This window comes from Thalia democratica, chromosome 2 (genome assembly GCF_965202585.1).
Source record: "Thalia democratica chromosome 2, ktThaDemo2.hap1.1, whole genome shotgun sequence".
NCBI lineage: Eukaryota > Metazoa > Chordata > Thaliacea > Salpida > Salpidae > Thalia > Thalia democratica.
Window position 1 is genome coordinate 45607794 of NC_139166.1, and position 23058 is coordinate 45630851.

At 25.9% G+C, this 23058-nt stretch overlaps 1 protein-coding gene across 3 annotated transcripts; it reads right to left on the bottom strand.

Annotated features, from left to right (window-relative positions):
* Window positions 1-1617: 1617 nt before the first annotated feature.
* LOC145850018 (pecanex-like protein 4) lies at window positions 1618-22234 on the bottom strand. Of its 3 annotated transcripts, none has more exons than XM_082955156.1 (17): window positions 21924-22234; window positions 21514-21671; window positions 20007-20300; window positions 18951-19121; window positions 18422-18571; window positions 17431-17721; window positions 16120-16279; window positions 15341-15567; window positions 14029-14198; window positions 13797-13969; window positions 13446-13594; window positions 11540-11628; window positions 11025-11348; window positions 3577-3786; window positions 3165-3306; window positions 2589-2784; window positions 1618-2178 (listed from the first exon to the last, which is right to left on the bottom strand). In XM_082955156.1, exons 1-17 carry the CDS (start codon window positions 22188-22190, stop codon window positions 1918-1920), a joined length of 3432 nt encoding a protein of 1143 aa, XP_082811282.1. In that variant the 5' UTR covers window positions 22191-22234; the 3' UTR covers window positions 1618-1917. The 3 variants fall into 3 exon arrangements, with proteins under 3 accessions (XP_082811282.1, XP_082811281.1, XP_082811283.1); XM_082955155.1 differs by having other exon boundaries at window positions 18422-18595; XM_082955157.1 differs by lacking the exon at window positions 20007-20300 and having other exon boundaries at window positions 18422-18595.
* Window positions 22235-23058: the final 824 nt, after the last annotated feature.

Genomic DNA, 23058 nt, shown 5'->3' on the forward strand with positions numbered 1-23058 from the left:
ACTCAATTATTTACTTAAACAAAAAACAATTTGATTCTAAAATTATGCTAGATAAACTTTTGTGTATATACCACAGTTTCACTATGGAAGTGTCCTTGCTACAGACCATCAATACTAAAAAGCTTACAAAATCTGCTTGTTCAAGTAGGGTACTTGTTTAATATGTTAATAGAAAATTATTGCAGTTTTATAAAGGATATTTTTCAAATTTATACCAGATGATGGCATTGGAAATAAAATTAAATATTTTTGTAAATTTCTAGGAAAATTTTGGAATTTTTTTTCTGACTTTAAAGGACTTTTACCATTTGAAGGCTTTGGAAAACAAGGAATTTTGTAAATTTAAACTGACAAAATCTGACTTTCTTTTTTAAATTTTATCAAATTTCCTGACTTTTCCTGACTTTTTTTCAAAACCCCCCATTTTTTCCTGACTTTTCCTGACTTTTGTGATTTTTTTAAATTTTTCCTGACTTTTCCTGATTTCCTGACTTTTCCTGACCGAGTGGCAACCCTGCAGTCAACTCTACTTTTAGATCTGTACAGCTAAGAATTAGTCATTTTACATGAAAATCATAATGTTTTTGAATGAATCATGTCATATATGTAGAACAAAAATATTATAATTCTTTTTTTTATAATAACTAACTTCATAACAAAACTGTTGTAAAAAATATTTTAGTATAATACATAATCACAATTACATAGATAAAACTCGTATAAATACAAGATACGATAACTGTCAAACAAAACTAAGTAATTGAAGACAAACAAGATTTTTTTTCTTACGGTGTTTTATTCTTTATATAATTCAGTAAAAATTGTATAATTAGAAAAAAAAACTTATGGAAGTTATTAAAAACGTAATAAAATTAAAATTGAGACAAAAATTTCATTAAGAAACTACTTTTGTATATGAAATTAAGTTATTGAAAGTTTTTACTAAAATAGTCTATTTTTTTACAATTTTAAACTTTGAATTTAACTTGAACTTTATAACTTTTTGGTACTAATTTAAACCAAATTAGTAAAAAAGTTATCATATACATGCAGTAATGAACTATATTTTACGAATCTAATTTAGTGTTGAAACAATTATTTAGTAAAAATCGTATAAATTTGTATTTTAGTTTATTTTTATCAGATAGAACATTTTTGTTATAGTTATTTTTTTTTATTGAAACTAAAAACGAAAAAAAAAACTTCTATAAGCTTTAAAAACAGTTATTTCTTCAATCTCATGTACAGAAGTTTCGCATATCACAGTGATTTATAATAAAATATATTTATTCAAACTTGGTTAATATTTGTAGAGTTATTTTAAGTAAAATTTTTCTTAATCATGAAAATAATAAAACAGTTTCTTTTAACCTTTTTTAAAATTCGATGGCTTCTTAATAATTTAAAATAGAGCTTAACAACTTAAATTTAAAACAGTGATATTTTGTTTCTGGTAGTGTTAAATTTTAAAAGTTAAAAACACTTTTAAGTTAATGAGGTTTTTAAAAGTCTTATTTAAAATAACAAGTTTCGAAATTTCACATTCACAATGAAAACATTTAATAAAGACATATTATAAATTTAAATTGAATCTTATTGTTATGTATTCATCTTTAACTAAAAAAACCTATAAAAAACTTAAACTTAACTACTTTAAACCAAGTAAAAAAACAGTCAATACCTAATATAACAAAAATAAACTTAAGTACTATCTTTATATGCAGCTAGTAAATAAAAAAGATCTAACAGAAAGTAAATTTTGAGTCATTAGTAAATTTAAATGTTAATGTTATGTAAATTCAGGAGATCTTAAGCAAATCAAGTTATCTGCTTGAAATACCTGAGAAAATGGTCAAAACTACATTATGCTTCAATTTATCTATCATTAATAACATAATCTTCATTTAATAGATCAGGTCATCGTGAAACAGTCGAAACTGTTGTAATTGGAGATTGGTAGATGTGATACCCCAACGGCTGGTCGGCGCACTGAGTCAAAATATTCCTGAATAATACCGGATGCGCCTGAATGCTCAGTCTCTCTTCGTCGTCGTTAGTGGCGTACAAGAGCTCGAAGTTCAAATTGGCCCAGATGGAGCGCACCACGCTCGAGCTGACGCTGGCGATGCTGGTTTCCACCTTGTTGTGACGCAACAAGGTTCGGGCTTTGTACTCGTTCTGTGATATATAAATATAATATGTAATATAATGTTAAGCTACCCTATAAAATAAGTCATGTATGAGTTTTAGAAAACTGAATGTACATAATGTATTATGTTTTGTTTAATATAAAGGTAAAACATTTACCATATAGTTTTTAATTAATTAAAAATTCAATAGTAAAAATACATGTAAGTTTTTACTCTTCTTTTAAACAGGTTAAAGTAAATTTATAACAGCTACATTAGCGGACAATATAATAAATTTTTTACTATTTCTTAAATTAAAAATATGTAACAATTTTATTTTCAATTATATTTTAGACTCCAAAAAGATAATTCATAGACTTTAAAACAAATTCATACAAATGATAAAAATTCTAATGAAAGAAAAAAAAAGAACCTAACAAAACATTAACTGTTATTTACCAAGTGTTTGTCAAAATAAACGGTAAATAATTGACTGGTTCCACGTCTGATGTGATCACACCAATCCTGTGACGTCATAATGCCAACGTGATTGTCGACGTTATCATATTCTTCCAGATCAAGAAGAACATCTTCAACTTTCGGATTGTCATCAGAAGCCATTATAACTCGATCGTACATTAGCTTTAGCGAATACCTGTCAGAACATGTAACTAGTTGAGACAAATTCATACTGCGTTTACAATGGTTTATATGAATAATATATATAAAACATTGCAATGTTTCGAAAATTATTTATTTAAAAACGTATAACAGAGTTAAATTTTTAAGTTAATTTCATATAGACCTCAACAATATAGGTTGATAAATCAATAAAAACCCCTTATTAGTCTTACGGTAATGCGAAAGAACTTGCAATATTTAGTTAAGCGTTAATATAGAAAGTATTTTTAAAGTTAGTTTTATTTACCTTAGAAAAGTCATTACAAAAAGAAGATATATTTGATACGACAGTATATTTAAAACAAAAGTTTAAGTAGAAAAAAAAAACTTTTATACTTATCATTTAAAGAACACCTTAATGCAGTTTGTGAAAATTGGAATATTTGAGGATAATTACGCATGAAAATTTCAGCTTGTGTAGTCATAAAAGTATTTGCTTCATCAAGAAATCCTTTACAAATGGTTTGAGCTGATATTTTTTCAGTGCCTATATTTGCTGCAAAATACATTAATCTATTTCCAAATTTAACTTTCAAATGTGAGTTAAGGCTCTCGTTTAAAATTTTTATGTAAGTAAAATGATATCCCTATTAAAATAAAATAAATTTACAAAAAAAATATTCAAGCTTTAATTTTTTGACCAAACAAAATTTCGAGAATTGTTTTTTTTTACAAATAAAATATTAAGAAACTCTGCATTTTCTTCTTAAATTTAAATATTCAAAAAATAACATAAGATCCAAATTACGTAAAAAAATTTTCAAACCTTGGCTTATCATAAGCACGTATGAAGTGAAAACAACTTTTTCAATTTCATTTTTAATTGTGGCATCATCACATTCATTGAAGTTATCAAAAATAATCTTAAAATAATCATCGGGTAGTTGGAGCAGGCCCCGCTGCTCTTTCATTTCACTTTTTGACACAAGATCGTGAAAGCAAATTGAATTTTCACCATTGTTTGATTTTAATTCAACTGAAAAAAATTATAAAATTATTTATGTTTTATTATAAAGATTTAAATAATGTAAATGTTATAAATGTTTGTGATTAACATTTCTTTTGATCTTTAAACATTTATTTTAAGATTAAAACGTTATAAGAGTGAAGTATATACTATAGTTCAAAAATATTATCATATTTAACTATTGATCTTGATCAAATTTTAGTATAAATCTAAATTTTATAATATATTGCTAATATAAAGATAATATTTAAATAAAAATTCAAAAATCTTATATTTAACACTATTATAAATATTTATTAAAATAAAATTGTTTTACAAATTGAAGTTGAATAAATATAAACCGAATAAGTATAAACTAAAGCACCTGTTGTTTATAGATAAAATAATTAAGAAAAAGATCATATTATAAACTTAACCAATGGACTTATACTGACAATGTATTTTATACACTGATTTTTTTTATTTAACTTAACCTATATATACTTTAAACCTTATATAGTTAAACTTAATTCTAGTATCACAAAAAAAATATATTAAAGTTCGCGGAAAACATTAACAAATAAAAACACCAAGTCAAATATACAGTCTTGGAATCAAATTTTATACCTAAAATAATAAAACTTGGGAAAAATGGATAATTCATTCAATTTGAGAATGTGTGCTGATTTTTTTATTTATCTGGTTTATAATTATTAAACAAAATTATCAAAAGCAGTTTTTATAGTTATAATAATATAGATGGTTTAACAAGCAAATCACTAAATATTTACACTAAAAAAAGTTTGTTTAAACTATTCAAAAATTCCAGCTTTAAAGCTACAGTAGACTCTGGACTATTTCAAACACATTCTTTGAATATATATTTTTCTTTTATTCAAGCTTACATAAACCAATACTTTATTATTGACTCAATATTTTATAGAAACGATAGTTCTAATGAACAAAGATAAATACTTAAACCATGGGTCAGTAAACTGCGGCCCTCTTAGCATAAATTTGGTACCAAATTTGTACATTTCTGCTAGAATTTTTTTTTTTTAACTAATAAAAATGTAGTAAAATAAGCATTAATACAACACTAGCATTTAACAACTTTTAAATGCTAGTGTTGTATTAATGCTTATTTTACTACATTTTTGATTAAAAAGTTAATATGTCACTGATATATACAATTATTTTAAAACAACCGCAGCCGTTGGAAGACTTTTTTCTATACAGTGCAACAAACATCTTTTTCTAAGAAAATTGGACAGCGACTTATAAAAGACTGTCTATCTCTGATGTATATATAAAAAATCATACAAATATGAACTTATTGCTTAAACTTGTAACTAAGCATTCTAAACATCCATTATGACGTTTGCACCAAATTGATATCCAAAAAATATTTTGAAACGAAAAACATAAAAACAAACTGTAACAAGTGTTTTTATACTTTCATTGCATTACAATTATTAAAATGAATATATCAAGTGGTCAAAAGTCTTCGGATTTTCTGGATCAAATAATGAAACGAATGGACGAGACAATTGGGTCGATCGGCGCATCTAAAAAAGTTCCTAAAGTCGAAGAAATTCCTCAGGATGGACTTGAAGATCGTGAAAAGCTTGTTCTTAAGTTCTATCGTTTCGAAGGCCCAATTGTTGACTGTGCGAACGATGAGGAGCTCTTAAAGCAGTTTGAGAAAAGGTGCGAGTGGAAGGTTACTCTCCCGTCAGCTCTTCAAAACGATGAAGCCAAGGAAAATATCGAAAACGAAAAAATCAAGTCTGATGAGATCGTGTTTACCATGGACGAAATTTTAAAGCCGTGGTCGAAGGCGAGCATGGAGAAGATGCGAATGATGAAGGAAAGAAAGCAGGCGGAGGTGTCGCGGCTTTGCAGGCCGGATTACGGGTGCGACCCGGAGATCAAGACGAAAGAAAGCAGGTTCCTTTCAGACGCGGAACTTTTAAAACCGTGCGCGAGCACCACACAAAAGACGCGGGTCTCAAACTACTTAAAACCCGAGAAAGCAGGGAACATCAAAGCTGAGCAAAAAGAAGCGGTTTCTTCAAAAACTCCAATTGTTGCAAAGCGTAACATTTGCGGTTTTAAAAGGAGCAAAAAGAATCTTCGGGATTTCGTTGCCAGCAAGACTGGGTTTAGAAATTTCAATACCAACAGAAGCAAAGATTTCAACAATTTGAAGGCTTCCGCTACATCGAAAAGGCAGCTGGCTTACAAACACTTTCAGTTGCCATCTGACAAACAAAGTTCCGAGCAAGTAGACCGGCAAAGAGCTTACAAAAAACGTCGTTTCTTCTTAGAACTGAACAATCTGAACAAGCAGATGATAAAATATACAAGCGATCAAAATTCAAACAAGCCCGATTTCACTTGCCGGAAAAAAACGAGGCCTAGCTGTTTCAACCCACGAAAACGAAAATGTAAATGGTTAGAAGAAATAGCTGATAAAAAGCGTGCCGTTGAAAATAAATTCAATTCCCAGGCAAGTGCCAGACAAGCTTCTACAAAACCGATCGATGCAAAATATGAGAAGAGCTTGAAAAGGTTTATGGACAACACGAAAGCAAATTTGGTCAAAGACCAGAAATCCTCGACAAAATTGATCGGATTCATTCCTCTGACCAATTATCGCAAGCGAAAATTTGAGTCTAAGATCTGATTCAAAAAAACAAGTTAGTTAAAGCAAGTTTTTAGTATTCATATTTCAGTTGATAAACTTAATAACATAATTTGTAATTATAAAAGTTTTATTTTTGAATTATAATTTATTTAAAATAACTAATTTAGCTAAGTTAATTGTGTTTTAGTATCTTTTTATACATTAAACTCTAATTTTTTGTTCAAAAAAATAGAAGCTTTTTAAAAAACTTTAGTATGGTTAAGGGTAAGTAGTTATTGTAAGAAGTTTTTAGCATAAATAAAATATTATTTTTTCACTTGGTTTATCAATTTTATTTGCTTAAACATAGCATATACTTTTGTTAAATACTTTAATTTGTTTTAGATAACCATTTTTTATGCTATTAGAATAAGAACTTCCATCAGGGTAGATTGAAAACTCTGTTTTTTTTAGCCAATCAGAACAAAATTGCTTTTGTCTAAATAGACTAACTCCCTTTTTTTTTGATATTCAAAGTTTGTTTAATATCACTTAAGTTTTAAAACAACCAAGACATCTTAAACTTTTAGTTATCGCTCAAATAATTATGTTAAACAACTCAACTAACTTTCTATAACTCTGAAAAAAAAAATCCTTTTAACTGCTTGTTAAGCACTAGTGTTTTATAATTTAATTTAAATATTCTTTATTATTTGTTTGAAATGTTTTATTTAATGCTCTGAAAACATGTTAAATATTTTATATCTGGTTTGAGTGATTAATCTATAATATTGTTTTATTTGTTATATACGTTTTATTATTTATCAATTTTTTATTAAATCTTTGTTTCAAAAAGTTTAGCTAGAGTTAAGTTTATTATCGTTGATGGTTTTATAGAGGGTTACAATGAAAAATCAGTTTTTAAATTAAAAATCGATTCGTTTGGTTATTTATTGTAAAAGTAATACTAATGAAAGGCATAGGGGAGGTCCACCTAGTAAAATACTTTTTAATGTTAGTGTCAGGTTGAAAAAAGTTAGCTTATTTAAACTTTTTCAACTTTATTTTTTTAAACTCATATCGTTTAATGTTAGTTTCAGGTTTAAAAATTTCAGGTTTTTTAAGTAATATTTTTCAATGTTAGTTTCATGTTAATTTTTTAACTCAGGTAAACTCAGGTAAATTCAGGTGGTGAGGTTTACAATTTTGAAATACTAGTAGCGTATTTTAGAGCTGTAAAAAGTGCACACTTAATAACAACTGAAAATTACTAAGAATGCATCAACTAACTTAAACAATTTTTCAATTGTTATTATTTCCTTCACGTGGTCCTCGCTGTAAGTAGAGTGTTAGAAACAAAGATTAAAAACATGAAAACAAATAGTTAATGTTTTGGACTTGTTTTTAACATTTGAAACTAAAGTGCCTAATTACTGGTTTTATATTCTTAAAAGTAATAAGTTTAAAAATGACTCATCTTAAAGTGTTATTTTGAACTAAAAAAGGTATTACAGTAACCTCTCGCTTATATACGCACATTGTGTCCATAGAAAAAGTGCGTAAAGATACGAGAGGTATCAAATATACTTACTATAATGGCTGTTTTTTTTAATTGCTTCTAGTTAAAAGCAGACTGGGGACTTTCCACTTTAAAAAAATTGTTTACTTTATTTTTAAATATGAAAACAAAAGAAAAACTATACATTTAGTAAAAAAAAAGAATTTAAATTTACATAAAATAAAAATACTTGTAGATTAATTTTACTATTCGTAATAATAAGTAGATTTTATCTTTATCTTTATTTATATGTTACTTTTTTGATACTTAACATTTATATTCTATTCTACTTAGCAAATTCGGTTTACAATTAAGCCTTTGTTTGCAATTAAAAAATGGTGTGATGTCTATATACAGTGGTGTATTATTTATTTGTATTTTAAACTCTCATTATTTCATTATATTTTCATTATTTGACACAGTCATATTTCTTTCAGATATTTATTTTAATCTCTCATTGTTAACGAAATTTCTGGTATACTGAGGTATAACTAAATGTTTATCAATTAATCAAGAAACATAAGTTTACAAAGTCTTAAGATATAGAGAGGTGACTTAGCATTTAAAAACATAGTTCAATGTACAAAATACAATATACTTAATTTGAAAAAAACGGTTGGTTCTTATACAAAGGCTTCAAGCTTAAACTTTTTATGAGTTTTTTAAAGAATAAAATAATCATGAAATTTTGAGATATATTCACTTTTTTAATAATTTTAAATACAAACTTATGAATCATTGAAGTCAATTTTCTCAGATATTTGAAAACTCCTTATTTTTTAATTAAAGATTTCAAACTTATTAGAAATGCTGTTATTTGGGTTTAAATGATTTACAAGACGTCGGCAAACTGTGACCAACGGGCCAAATGTAGCAACGAAATCAAAAATACGCAGTTCTAATTTTTTAGGTTAGTTTCAGTTTTTGATTTGATAAGTTTTAAAGTAAATTATTCAGCATGGGATGTCTTTCTTGTTATTAGAAGTACATCAGTAATTTTTATTTAGTTTTAAAGCACTGAGGTATATATTTTGTCTTTAAAATAATATAGCATAATAATATTTGTCTCTAAAACAAAAGTCAACATTTGCTGGGGTTTAATGCTGGGGTTTAATGCTGGGGTTTAATGCTGAGGCAGGGCTCTTTTAAAAAAGTGGTTATTTTTGCAGACTTTAATGAATGAGTCTCTAATTTTGAAAAAAAGTTACCCATGCAATTTAATTTCTTTAGTTATCATAATTCTTACTTTCAATATCAATAACAACACTTCTGGGTTTTTATAATGATTTAACTACACTAAAGAAGTGATAGAATTTTTACTAAACTTTTAATATTTTCATCATTTGTTTTCTTATAAAATACTTGATTTGTAGATATCATATGGGACGTTCTGCCGATATACACACTATCACAGTGGCATTTGAACTTATAAATTACTTTACTTTTTCCAGGTCGGCAGTAAGATTCTTATAAATTCCATTCAAAGGTTTTCTTGTAAAATGACTAACTATGCAATGCCCTATATACTTAAGACTGCCGTATTTAGGTAATGAAGCAACAGCTCTTGAAAAGAATGTCAAAAACACAGTCAACTCTACTTTTAGATCTGTACAGCTAAGAATTAGTCATTTTACATGAAAATTAAAATGTTTTTGAACGAATCATGTCATATATGTAGTACAAAAATATTATATTTTTTTTTTTATAATAACTAACTACATAATTAAACTGTTGTAAAAAATATTTTAGTATAATATATAATCAAAATTACATAGATTATACTTTAAATACAAAAAAAATTCTTGGTAATAGTTTGTTCAAAAAACCTTAACGAAAATGTTTGTTGGAATATACAATAGTAAAAAAAAATTTCATACCTTAATACTACTTAACTTTATTTTATTTATTCAACTGACGAAATTTTCTATGTTTTAAACAACTAACACAGTTCCACGAAGTTCTAGTAAAAATAAGTACTGCAAATGGGTAGAAGACAAAGAAAATAAATATGTGTATGTACAATTCAAAATTAATCGTTCGTTAATAGAGATCCTAGCGAGGCAAGTTCACTGGAATATATAACAACAAATGTTACTACTAGTTATTAATCTATAACAATTATAGCTTTTATTTAGTAAATACATATATTCATCTTCTATTCTTTTTGCAGTATTTTTTTTCAGAACTCCGTGGAACTGGTTCAAATGTTTAGATTGAATACAAAAGCAGAAATTAACAAATTGTACAAAAAGTAATAAAAAACCTCAAGGCGTAATTTAAGAACAGGTACGAGACAACTAAGTCTTTTGCAGTATTTTTTTTCAGAACTCCGTGGAACTGGGTCAAATGTTCTAGACTTAATACAAAATCAAAAACTAACAAATTGTACAAAAAGTAATAATAAACCTCAAGGCGTAATCTAAGAACAGGTACGAGACAATTAAGTCTTTTGCAGTTTGTTTTTAAACAAACAAACTGCCAAAGTCCAACAAGTGATTAAGAAATGCAACTAAATTTAAACTGATTGAAATTTAATAATGACTTTTGATATGCCGACAAGTAGGCATAAGTTCTTTCTACTAGTTTAATAAGTTTTTGTCCTTCAACAGCTTGAACAATAGCAGTAGCTTCTTTTATGCACAACACATTTTATAAACCGCATTGTTGGATAGGATGTAGGCTGTGCTCTGTTTTAAATACCCTAAGTTGTTTTGAACTCAATATTTTAGCACATTAAGCTACAATCGTACTTAAAAGTATCATTTGTTCATCTACTTTACAGTGCATTATTATTCTTAATCAACTGCTGCAGAAGCCAGATGCCAATACTTAAATTTATTTGTTATAATTGAGATGTACAAGATATAAATATACTTGAGTTAGTTTATGTTGCTCAGCACCCCTATGAGGTCATGACGCTACGCCCCTGCTTGGTAGTTTAGTTAATTTCAAAAGTTCAGCTGGTCAATACAACTCTGTACCAGAAAAATTTTTGTTATTTTACTTCGCGAAAAAAGCAAAATATTTCATATCAACTATTATTTAATTATGAATATATCCAAATTCATAAGTTCTACTAACAAGTTTCAAACGCGTCTTCTTTTCGTTCTGTCAAAGCGGGGTCTTCAAAAACTTGAGTGTTGCTCACAACCGGAAGCCCAAGATGTGTGACGTCGTCAAATGCAGTCTCGTTGGAAGATGACGTAATTGCGTCCCAGAAATCATCGTTGGCAGTGACTACGTTCGGAGGTGGACTCTGTGGAGTGGCAACTCTGGAAGGGGTAGCAGGAGTAGAAAATTGTTCCGGAAAGAACCATTTGTGCCTGTGACGCAACAGCAACCAAGCTAAACTGGTGACGTAATCGATTTTGAAACGTTGCATAGCGTCAAGGTTGTTGATTATACCTGAAAAAAAACTGAGTTAAAAAACTCTGATGACTTTTTCAGCTAAACAAAATTTGTTGAAAAAACTAAAAGTATGTAGTACTTTACTAAAAGTATACAAAACAGCGAATTAAAAAAAGTATTTTATTAAACCAAACACTATTAATAGTAACTTTAAATTAAGTATATGTTTAAGGCATAAAACTAATTACCATTTAAACTTGTAGTGGCATCCGTGTAACTTTCTAGGTCAAAATTGTCTAACAGCTTTAATGCTGACATCAATCCATGCTTGTTAAAACTGTTAATTTTTTATAGTTGATGAAAATTAGCCTTAATCTATTTACAATGAGAATAAATCTTTTAAGTACAGCTAGCAAGTTGATAACTCAAAAAGTTTTTACTAAGGTTGTTAGAACAAAACTAAAAAAAAGAAGTTCAAGTGTCAATTATTTGCTTTTTAAAAGAAAAAAATATTTATAAGACAATAAAACTTTTCAGAAATCTAACAAAAAGCGCATTTTGAACTAAATTAACTCAATAAAAGACTTGTATTAACTTTGCAACAATTTAATTAAAACATATAAATATTAAAGATTATTTAAGTGGTAAAAACTAGGTTTTAAAGGAATGAATAAAATTAAGGCTTAATAAAAAACATATTTAAAAATTATTATTAGTAAACGTATAAACAGAGTTAACAGGTTTTTTTTTAAACTTAATTTGGTAATAAACATAAAAAAAACATTTACTATTTTAATCTATTTTTTGCATTTAGTTTGATATTGGAATAAGATATTAAAGAGAAAACAAGCGATTGATGTATTTTGAACCAGTGAATTATTTCGATCTTAATGCTTAAAGAGCATTTTTTATTGAAAAAAAAACTGAGGGTTGCCATACTTAGGCAAAAAAGTGAAAAAAAGTTTGCATAGGTTCATGGAAAAATTTTGAAAAAAAAAAAGTCTAAATTAAAAAAACTACTCTTAATCAGGCTAGAATACTTAAAGCAATTATAATAATAATAAAATTGGTCTAAAATACAGAAAAAACAAGTATTAAAAAAAAAGTTTGTTTTGAAAAAAATATCAGACTTAGATTAAGGTAATAAATCAAAAAAAAGTATCTAAAATTTTTATATAACCTGAAAAACTTGTACTAGCCTAAGTATTTCTGTAATATTAAACTAGTCTGAATGTGTGGCAACCCTGAAGCTAATAATTTAGAAATTAAGATTTATGAGACTACTTGTACACCTAACTTAAAATAAAATTCAGTTGCGATATTATTTGACCAAAATTATTTAGTATAACAATAAAATCAAACAAAAATGTAAAGTTTTTTTTTGCGAAACAGGACCTTATATGAACTATAAAAAAAAGTATTGATAAAAAATTTAGTAATTTAAAACAAACACAAAGTTGTTGATAAAATGTTTTTACTGAAAATAAAATGAAGTTTATATTAAAGTAAAATCTCTTGAACTTTACTGTAAATATTTTACATTATTGGAAAAGATATGAGTATTTTGAAAAACAATTTCACACTAAAATTAGTTAAATTTAAACTATTTTATTTTGTAAACAGATTACAAAACTATTAAAAAAATTTATATAAAATAAAATTGCCTGATCAACAAACTTTAACTGCTTTTTTGAAGCATTAAATATCAATTATAGAGTGTGAGCTTAACTAATTTATACTTGAAACATATTAAGTTAACCAAAACCCATAAAACTATATACTTCAAAAAAATAAATTAATTAAAAGAACAATATTTAATAACAAAATTGTTCTGACTTATATAAAGTTTATTTAATCTGTTCCAAAATTACCAGTAAAAAACCTACTGACGCCCTTTTAAATTTACAACTGTGCAAAACGGGTGGATAGCACTTTTGCACGGCGTCACTTTGTACGTATTTATCCTGACCCTGAACCTAACCATAACTGTAACCTTAACACTAATGCAGACCCCAACCCTAGCCCTAAGCCTAGCCTCTTGCAAAATTAACAGCCCGTCTTCGTGTAAAACAGCATCAAAAAATATAACTGTTTTAAATCTACCAACCATCCAAGTTTTATTTGATTAAAGATTGTTTTACAATAGAAACCAACTACGATGTTTTGACTCGATCATCTGATTGGTCGAAAGCGAGAGCGCACAAATCATCAACTTGAGTGATTTCAGCGGCATGGCAGCTCGTTTCTTCCAATTCCAAACCTTTGCAAACCATTGTTCTGTAGTTGTAACCACCTTCTAGCATCTACGAAAATTTATAACCTCATTCAGTACACACAATTTACAAGGCAGATACAATTAGCAATGAACAAACAGTTACATTTTAATAAAAATATTTGAAAATTTAAACATTATAATTTGTTCTAATCGTTCTAAAAATACTTCAAGCTTTATTAGATGTGTAAAAATTAAAAACACTAACCTAATAATAAAAATACAAAACTAACCTGAACAAACATGGTACGCTGTTGGGAGCGCAGTAAATAAAACTGCAGGTTGGTACATCCTGATATAAAAGGCACGTAAGCTCCATAACTTTCACCCTTAACAATTTTGTTCTTGACGCCGCGAAACATGTGATCATAAGTTGCACTTTCCCCGCTCACCAAACTTTGCTGGTCTAAAATATAGAAAATGTACTTATACCAACAAGTAGATAAAAAAAACAAAGTGTACTACTTTTCTTTGTTGATGGCCAAAACTTGCTTGGTCGTGGAAATGCTAGAGTGAAAATGGGAAGGGTGAAAAGGGGAAGCACCGAAGTTGAAAGCGCAGCAGCTACAGCGGCTATGCACAGAAGAAGCGGCGAAAATAAAATGTTCAGCACGAAAATTTTCAAAGAACTTTTTCTGTAAATTAATAAAATGTGAACACGTATTTGATTTCACACTTCAGACACCGAACTCAATAATTAAATCAAATACATAAACACAATAAAAGACTCTATTTTAAACTAATCTTACAGTGTAGTTAGTAGAAAATAATAACTAATAAATATGTAAAAACATTAAGTAGGAAATATTTAATTTGTATTTTTAACTGATAGTAATTTTTCTTTATTTATTTAAAGAGGGTTTATAGAACGATCACTTTTGAAAAAAATAAACGTAACAAAAAACTTAGTAACCTTATAATGTTTATTTATATTTATTATTATTTATTTATACAGAGTTTAAACTCGCTTATGAACCAACCTGAGTTTATGAGTAACACTAGATAAATAAATTTTAATTTGATTAATTAACTTAATTTCGATAAAATTTCTAAAAAAACTTGAACAATATTTAACATTTATTGAGAGCAATACTGACAAAAAGTGACTACATTTACAAAACCGCTAATAAAAACATGACTTAGTTAAAGTGTAAATTAGTTTCACGAATTAAAAAAGTTGACATTAAATAAAATATGTAATAACAAAACAACTGTATAAGCATTCATTAGTCAAATTCTAAAATAACAGAACTCTTTTAAAACATAGCTGTGTTAAGTGTTATTTCGTAATAGCTCACTAGCTGTAGCTTACATTAACTTCAGTTGTTTGATTTAACAACAAAATTTAGTATGAAATCTTATTAAAAAAAGTGTTTAAAGCTGATCATTTATAGGTGTTAGTGGAAATAACACTTAGTTAATAATTTAGATTCAAATTCAATAAAATATAAACAGTACAAATGAGATAATCTTAATAACTAACAATAAAATTATAGGCTCTAGTAGAAGATTAAATTGTGTTTTTACAATTAAAACAAAAAATAGCCTGATATTTCCTAAAAATTCAAACTAGTAAAAACTAGCATTAGGGAGTAGCAACCCTGTAATAAATCAAAAAATTATTACTTTTTATTATTTAATGAGTGTTGTTTTATTAAACTCGAGATGTATTACAACTAAAAACATTCGCTATATTTTTAAAAACTTCTGTATTTATTGCTTAATGTAAAAAGATATTATAAGTGGTAAACTTTAAACATAATAAAATTTAAGTAACCTTTTTAACTTTTTGTCAGTATAGTTTACAACAGTCATGTTAATCATGAACCAAATGATTTCTACAAACTTTACAAGTTTGTCTAGCAGCAAGTCTAACAAAATAAGTAAAAGACCAGGAGATGTGCCTGTCCACCAAACCCAATTTACAAAATTGTTGCTCACGATCAGGTCTATAAAACTAAAAATGGCCAACATTGATAATGCGTCTTTGTTTCTTTGCCATATCTGTAAAACTTTTTGTTTGGATTTTTTCATGGCATATCAATCGTAAACAATATATTTTAAATATACAAAACAGCACAACAGTTCGTCAATTCTAAAATTTATTGAGTTTTTAATGTCTGCAAAATATTTATAATAATCAATGGAGAATTTATAAATACACAAAAAAACAGGAATCTTTTAAGTTATACAGTAAAAGTATGTGTTACATTTAGGTTAGTATAAATTACGAAAATAAGCTAATTGAAAAACATTATTTTAGAAATTACCTCTAAATGATAATTTAAAAAGGCTTTTCAAAGTCACAGCTTCTATTCTATATTTATCAAAATTTCATGTAGAGATGCGTTTTTTTTAATTACCTTTAATAGTAATTTGTTTTATAAGTAACAGTTTGAACGTTGCAGAATTATCAAACACAGTATACTAATTATTCAGTTTCGTTGTAAAGTAAAAAGTTAGATTGAAAATGGTGACTACTTTAATTTGGTAAAATTTTACAATTAATTTTTGAAACGATAAATTATATTGAAAATACTGAAAAACTAAACCTACCATCCTTAAAAAATGTGTAGCATAAAGAGCTGTAGTAAAACTTGGGGTAGGGTTGTCAATTGTGATCACATACAAACAACCATATGACGTCATAATTATTGGGTTTAGCACCATGAAAAATAAGTAATGAAAATATCCACATATTTTTAGTGCGCTGTACCTGTAACCAAATATAAATGTTTTACGTTTCAATAGATTCTATTTGTATTACTACTCTGCTTTAAAAACACTACAGTATGCTGATACTTTGTTTAAACAGTTTAAAACTAAAAATCATGCACGATTAATTACAAAATGTATAATTTTTAATACTTACAACAGGATACTGAAAGTGTTAAAAAACTTTAACTGGATAGAAAACTTACAATTTAACAATATATCGCCAAGTTATAACTTTTTCAACAAGACTAGTAAGTTTTTATTATATAATTTATGTTCTTAAATACTATCTAAATGTCTTAAAATTTAAAAAATTCAAAATTAACTTTTTTTATTTATTTTGTGGATAAATAAATTTACTACTTTTGTATTTAAGCATATAGAACAACCGAATATATATAACTTTAGACTTAATATATTTCTTTTAGTCAATATTTTAAAAATATAATTATTAAGGGCATAGATGTGTCCACCTTTTTTTACAAATTGATTTTATTTTGTAAAAGTTTATTTAAGCTATCAGAAAATTTTAGCCTCTTAACATAAGTAAAAGTAGCTTTCGAGGTATGAGTGAACAAAGTTGGTGAGCTCAATAGAAAGCAAAAACTAAAAACGCAATGAAATTATTCAACTAAAAATACAGGTCTTCAAATTAAAAAGTAAAAAAGAAGATTAATTTTTTGCAAATTTCAAAAATTTTCAGAGAAAATAATAGATAAAATATTTCAGTCCATACGTTTTTTAAATGTCCATATCTTAAAAGTTGTTTAAAATTCAAAATTATATAAAAACTGACTTATAGTTTATACTTTAAGCTTTCATATAAAAACCAATGTTAAATTCTGTAAAAAAAATGTTCATACCCCCATATTCCCTTAAATCAATAAAACTTAAAAACTAGTACTCTTAATAAACTTGTAAAAACTATAGTTGAATTTTTTAAATCAAGATTTAATTAATGCTTTTTCCTTAAATTATTTTAATTATATTATGATCAAATATAATAAAAAAAACTTATAACATAACTTAATCGAATGATTTAAAAACAAAGGTTTATGAATTTAAACGTGGTTTAAATTTTGTAGACGTTTTATATATACTTTAAATAAAACAAAAAAGCTTAGAAATATGTACGTAATACAAAACGCTTACTTGGTTGAAATCTTTTTTGAGTTTTCTTTCTTGTAAATATTATTTTTGATTAGACCGAAGACAACATAAACTTTTTGAACTTCTTGCAACAAAAGAAAAACAACAAAAGTTATAATAAAAATAATTTCATATGCCAGATTTAGATTGCTAGAAACGATTGTTTTTTGGTAAAAACTTAATAACCCAGAAACAACTATTGACGTTACAAACATTAAAACCAAAAACAAAGATTCTTTCAACATCAAACTGGATTTAGTTTCAATTCCATTGACGTCAAACAAGGATATTTTGCTGCGAGTCATTTAATAATTTGTTACTTATAACTTAATGATTTAATTGCAATTATATAGCTACTTTAAAATTAAAGCTTAATAAATATTTTTAGAAAAGTTTGTATGCAAAGGGAAATATGCAAAGAAAATTTATTAATTAGCGTGGAAAATTTTTACTTTAACAGATATTTTTAAAAGTATTAAAAAAATGAAAAGCTTGTGGGTTTTCTATTTTTTAACTATAAGTAAGTTTTTAACACTTTAATTTCATACACTAGAAAGGTCGGCAGGCCAAACAAAAGAACGATTTTAATGTGCTTACAATTTTTTTATTAATGCTTTTTGCACCAAAAAATTTGGACGATATATTAGCTTTTAAAGATAGCACTAAATTTTTTAATATACTTTTGAAAACAAAATTATATTTAATTAGTTGAAACAAAATTTTGAACGCGGCCTGCAGATAGCAGTTTGCCGACCCTTCCACTAGTGACTATAGCATGATAATCAAAATGGTATTGCTGCACTAGAGTACACATTTACATTAAAAAATACAAAACATACTTTAGCTACTTTTGTAAACTTTGTTTATTTAATAAGGCTTTTTTATTCTAAAGATAGTTCATAAAATTATTATATAGATAAAAGAAGATAGTTTACATTTATCAACAGGTCATTTTTACTTTTATGATTAAAATAAAACTATAAAATAAACAAACTTTTTATTTCCAAACAGTTGTTTTAACTTTATTACAACAGTTTTTAATATTTCAAGAAAATTTAAGCTGAGTAAAAATGATATCCCAGTTGTGTAAAGTACAAGAGATAAAATTGTAGGCATAAAACATGCAGGTATAAACAATATTCCACTTAAAACGGTAGATAAAACAATCCTGCAATTTATTACTATTTTACTAAAATATAAAAGTTAGTTTGAAGCATCTTAATAAAACTGGTAAAACTTACATATTTTAGAAAAATTACAAAAAACACTTATCTTAAATAAAAATTGAGAAACTGTAGTTATCGAATTAAAATCTAAATCAAAGCTTAGATAGCAAAAGATTTAGATGAAATAATAAGCTGAAATAGAAAAATTTTGAAACTAAAAGTGGTTAAAGTTTTACTTTTTTGTCATTGATTATCAAAATAACAAACAAAAGTTCTAAAATAAGGTTACAAAACTATAAAAATTTACGAATACTTTTACCTTCATAAGCTTATTATATTTTATACTTTTTAAAACACCTTTTACTTGTAGCCATTGGACTTCCACCAAAAGCAAAGACAAGAGTTTGTTCAAAGATCCACAAAATAAAAGGCTCAATTGTTGGAATAACAGCTATAAACCATAAAATTGGTAAAAACAAAAACAACACGTGAAAAACTTGATTAGCTGTTTGAAGCTCCGAATAAAATCTGAAAGTAAACAAATTTTTGAAAAAGTTTAGTTTAAAGTTTAAAACCATAGGTTGGAAAAATCGAACATAAACTGATTTGGTTATATATATTTTTTTTTGATACAGTGGAAAATTTATTTATCATAAACTTTTCAAATTTTGAAAATAAAAGTACTAGTTAAATGATAATTTAGTGGTAATATAAATTAAAAATCAGTTATACAGATATGTCAACACAAATTTAAAAGTTTGGATTGTTCTAAAATAATTTATACTTAAGTTTTTTTTTTAATAGAATTGTTTAAATACTTATTTAACTGTTTTATTGTATAAAGCAACCAAGACCACAAAGTTAAAATAATATAACATACTTTATAATACAAAAAACTAGAATATACTTGCATTGTTTTATAAAAGTTTTACACGTGTAAACTTCCTCTTAATTACTGTACTAGTCTTAATAATTAGATAATTTAGTTGTGAAATTAGTAACTTTATAAGATAAGAACTTTGCTTCTAGCATATTAATATACTTTATACTGATTTACATATTTTTCAACTATAAACCTAATACTAATTAAAAATTAAACATATATGCCAAATAGTTTTTTTTTACTTTTACATACAAAACAAACATCAGACTAAACTATTATTATTATCAATTATTAGACGTATAACTATTTTATAAATAATTTAAAGTTTTTGTTTTTTAATTTATAGTAATTTTTAAGTTAAACCTAATACTTGATCATTTAAAAATATATTCCTTTGGTAAGTGCAACTAAAAATAATATAAATATAAAACTACAAACTTAATAAAATGCAATTGTGTTTAGAACTTTATGTGATGTTTTATGAAGTTTGAAGTTATTTTTTTAATCAATATTTAATACTTAAAACTAACTTCTCAAAAAGATGTAAGGAATAGAACAAGCAAACATGAAAAGCTCTTGAAGCTGCTTCAAGTTGAAAACCATCTGCTAATCTATATGTGGCAGTTTCAGTAAAAGAACCACCACTCACAACTAATGGATGTAAAGAAACTGCAAGTGTCACCCATGAAAAAATTAAAACTAAAACAACTGGCACAACGCTGTTGTTAAATAAAAGGTTGAGAGTAGATGGATGTAGATACCAAACTGAAAAGCCACTGACTACACCATACATCAACGAGTGAAATAAAGTTGTAATATGTTTTCTGTTTGCAATTAAAGTCTAACTAAGCTACTAATGATTGAATGATTGAAATAAAAATATATTTATCTTTATTGAAGCATATGATCACATTTTTGCATGAATAACATGTTCTAAATGTAACTTAAAGAAAAGCAAATACAAAAAAAAATTAATAATAGAAACAAATACGAATATAATTACAAGAGTTACATGTTTTGTTGTTTTTAAGCACTAAGAGCTCTTTGAGCAAAACACTAATTGCATATAAAAAAACAAATAGTATAATTACATTAAATTACAGAACATTGAAAGATCAGTAAGTTAGAAGTAATTAATTTCTACTAACTATAATCTTACATAAAAAACCTACTTTCAAAAAGTATATTACGACTTTTTTGTTGGTAATAACAACAAAAATGCAAATTTAATAATCTAAATATACATATAATTGTAAAGTTAATAATTTTAAAGGAGAAAGCTATGTACTTTGTAGAAACTTGAATTAATTTGGAAAATATATTACTTTTGAACTTTCAACAGACTAACATTTAATTAAGTTGCTAGCCTTATCAACAGCAAGAAATAAAAGCTTATTAAAATTCTACAAATTCAAACAAATTACTAACTCTTTAAAAAAAGTGAAAAGACGTACAACTTACTGACAAAACTAGTTTTAAGAAATTTTTTTAATACTCAGTGAAGATTGTTTTTTTGTTAAGAAATGAATAAGTTAATAAAGCAGTTATTTTAGATTTTACTAATCTTAATTTTCCAAAAAAAAAACTTTTCAAGCACTTAATTACCAAATCTTTTATATTTGAAAATATATAACAGTAAAAATATATGGTACCTAAAAGATAAAAGTCATAGATTAAGGTCAACTTGAAAAAATCTAAAAAGATACTCTATATTACATTTAATAAGTATTGCATAAAACTACAAGCATAGCATTTATAAAGAATAAATAATTTCTCTAATGGTTTGTTGTGAAACTTATTTAAATGTTTATGAATTATAGCATTTTTAACACTAACTTACAGTTTTTGAAATTATTATACACCAAGTATATATAGAATACACATATATCTGATAATTTTTGACTACTAACAGACGTTATCTAAATAAAAAAATTACACTAATTAGTTTACAAAATATTCTACAAAAACAAGTCATCAATTAACACTTAGTACCTTAATTTTGCTATTTAAACAGATAACTTTAACAAAATATCTTACTTTTTTGGTGGAATAATGAAACTGTAAAAATTGTATGATAAAAGTGAAGTAAAATCTATTATGTTTTCTTCTTGTATATTGAAAACAGTAAGTTTTGTTTTTTTGTCTTTTTGTTTAAAACCAACTGCATTTTGGCGCTTTTTTATCAAGTGAAATAACTGAAAATTATGCAATATTTATATCAATAAACCCATAAAAAAAATATTATCAATTATTTTTTTCATGTACTTTTCTTTTAATCTTTTATAAATTAAGTAAACTTATTTAACTAAATTAAGTAACTTCTTAAACTAAAAAAAAAAATTATGATATTAGGTATTTAATAAAACTTTACAAACCTTACAGAGAACATAATTTAGTTATAAAAATTTTAAAGGTTTTAAGAACTATCAAGTATTTTTTTAACTAACCTGTGAAAAAAGCATACACAAAAAATTCAATATTCCTACTGTAATAGAAGCATATAAGACATCCAAACTAGATAATTCTGAGACAACAACAATTGTTCCAATGGTTATAACTGGAAAGATCCATACCATAACTTGAAAAAAGTATACATAACTAGGGACTTTGTTTTCAAACTTAACTTGAAGACCACCCAAAAAAGTTTCAGTTAATCTTTTTAATAAAAACCTCTTTTTGTACTCAGAAAGTACAGGTACTTTAGTAGATGACATGTACTTACTTCAAATCATATTCTCTATATGTTTTAAAATTTAACAATTCTGAAACAAAAGTAAGTTAATTGAAAATAAAAATCAAACAAAAGTTTTGACTATAGTATATTGAACACTTAAAAACTAGAAATATGAATTTAGATAACTGTTAATCAATTGATTTCAAATCTTCTTTAAGTTTAAACCTTAAACATAAGAGATTTCAAGTTAAATAAAGCTAATTTCATAAGTTAAACATAAATAACTGTGTCCTCTTTTAGGGTTGTCACTATTTGAGGCAAAAATACCTAGTCTGATTGATCATTGTAGAACTTTTTGGATACAATTTCTAGGCTAACATATTGTTGTTGAGTGAATAAGATGCTAATATAAGCTTGCTTTTAAAGTTTTTAATAGTTAAAAGAGACATCTTTACTAAATAAAATAAAACTTTTTATAAAAAATATACCAAACAATTTTTTATGCTTTGTGTATTTGAAATTGAACTGGGTTTAACATTGCAAGATTGAATCAGGGTGGCTACTGGTTTTTTAGAATTTCCTTTAGATTTTCTGATTTTCTTTCAAATTTTTATAAGTCAAAGTTTTCTTTTTTTTCTGCTATAAATTTAATTTAAGTTAAAAATTTATTAAAAATTACTGAAAAGTAACTGTATTGTTACTTTAAAGGAGTTTTATATTTTTATTTATATAATTATATTTTATAAAAAAAAATTGTGGAGTACTTATCAAATCTAAACTTTATTATTTAACATGCAAAATTGTTCCAATTTCAAGGTTTTTTAAGGTAAAATAATAACTAATAATTTTTTTCAACACTTCAAAATAGCAAAAATCATAAATTATATTAACTTAAACCCATTGAAATT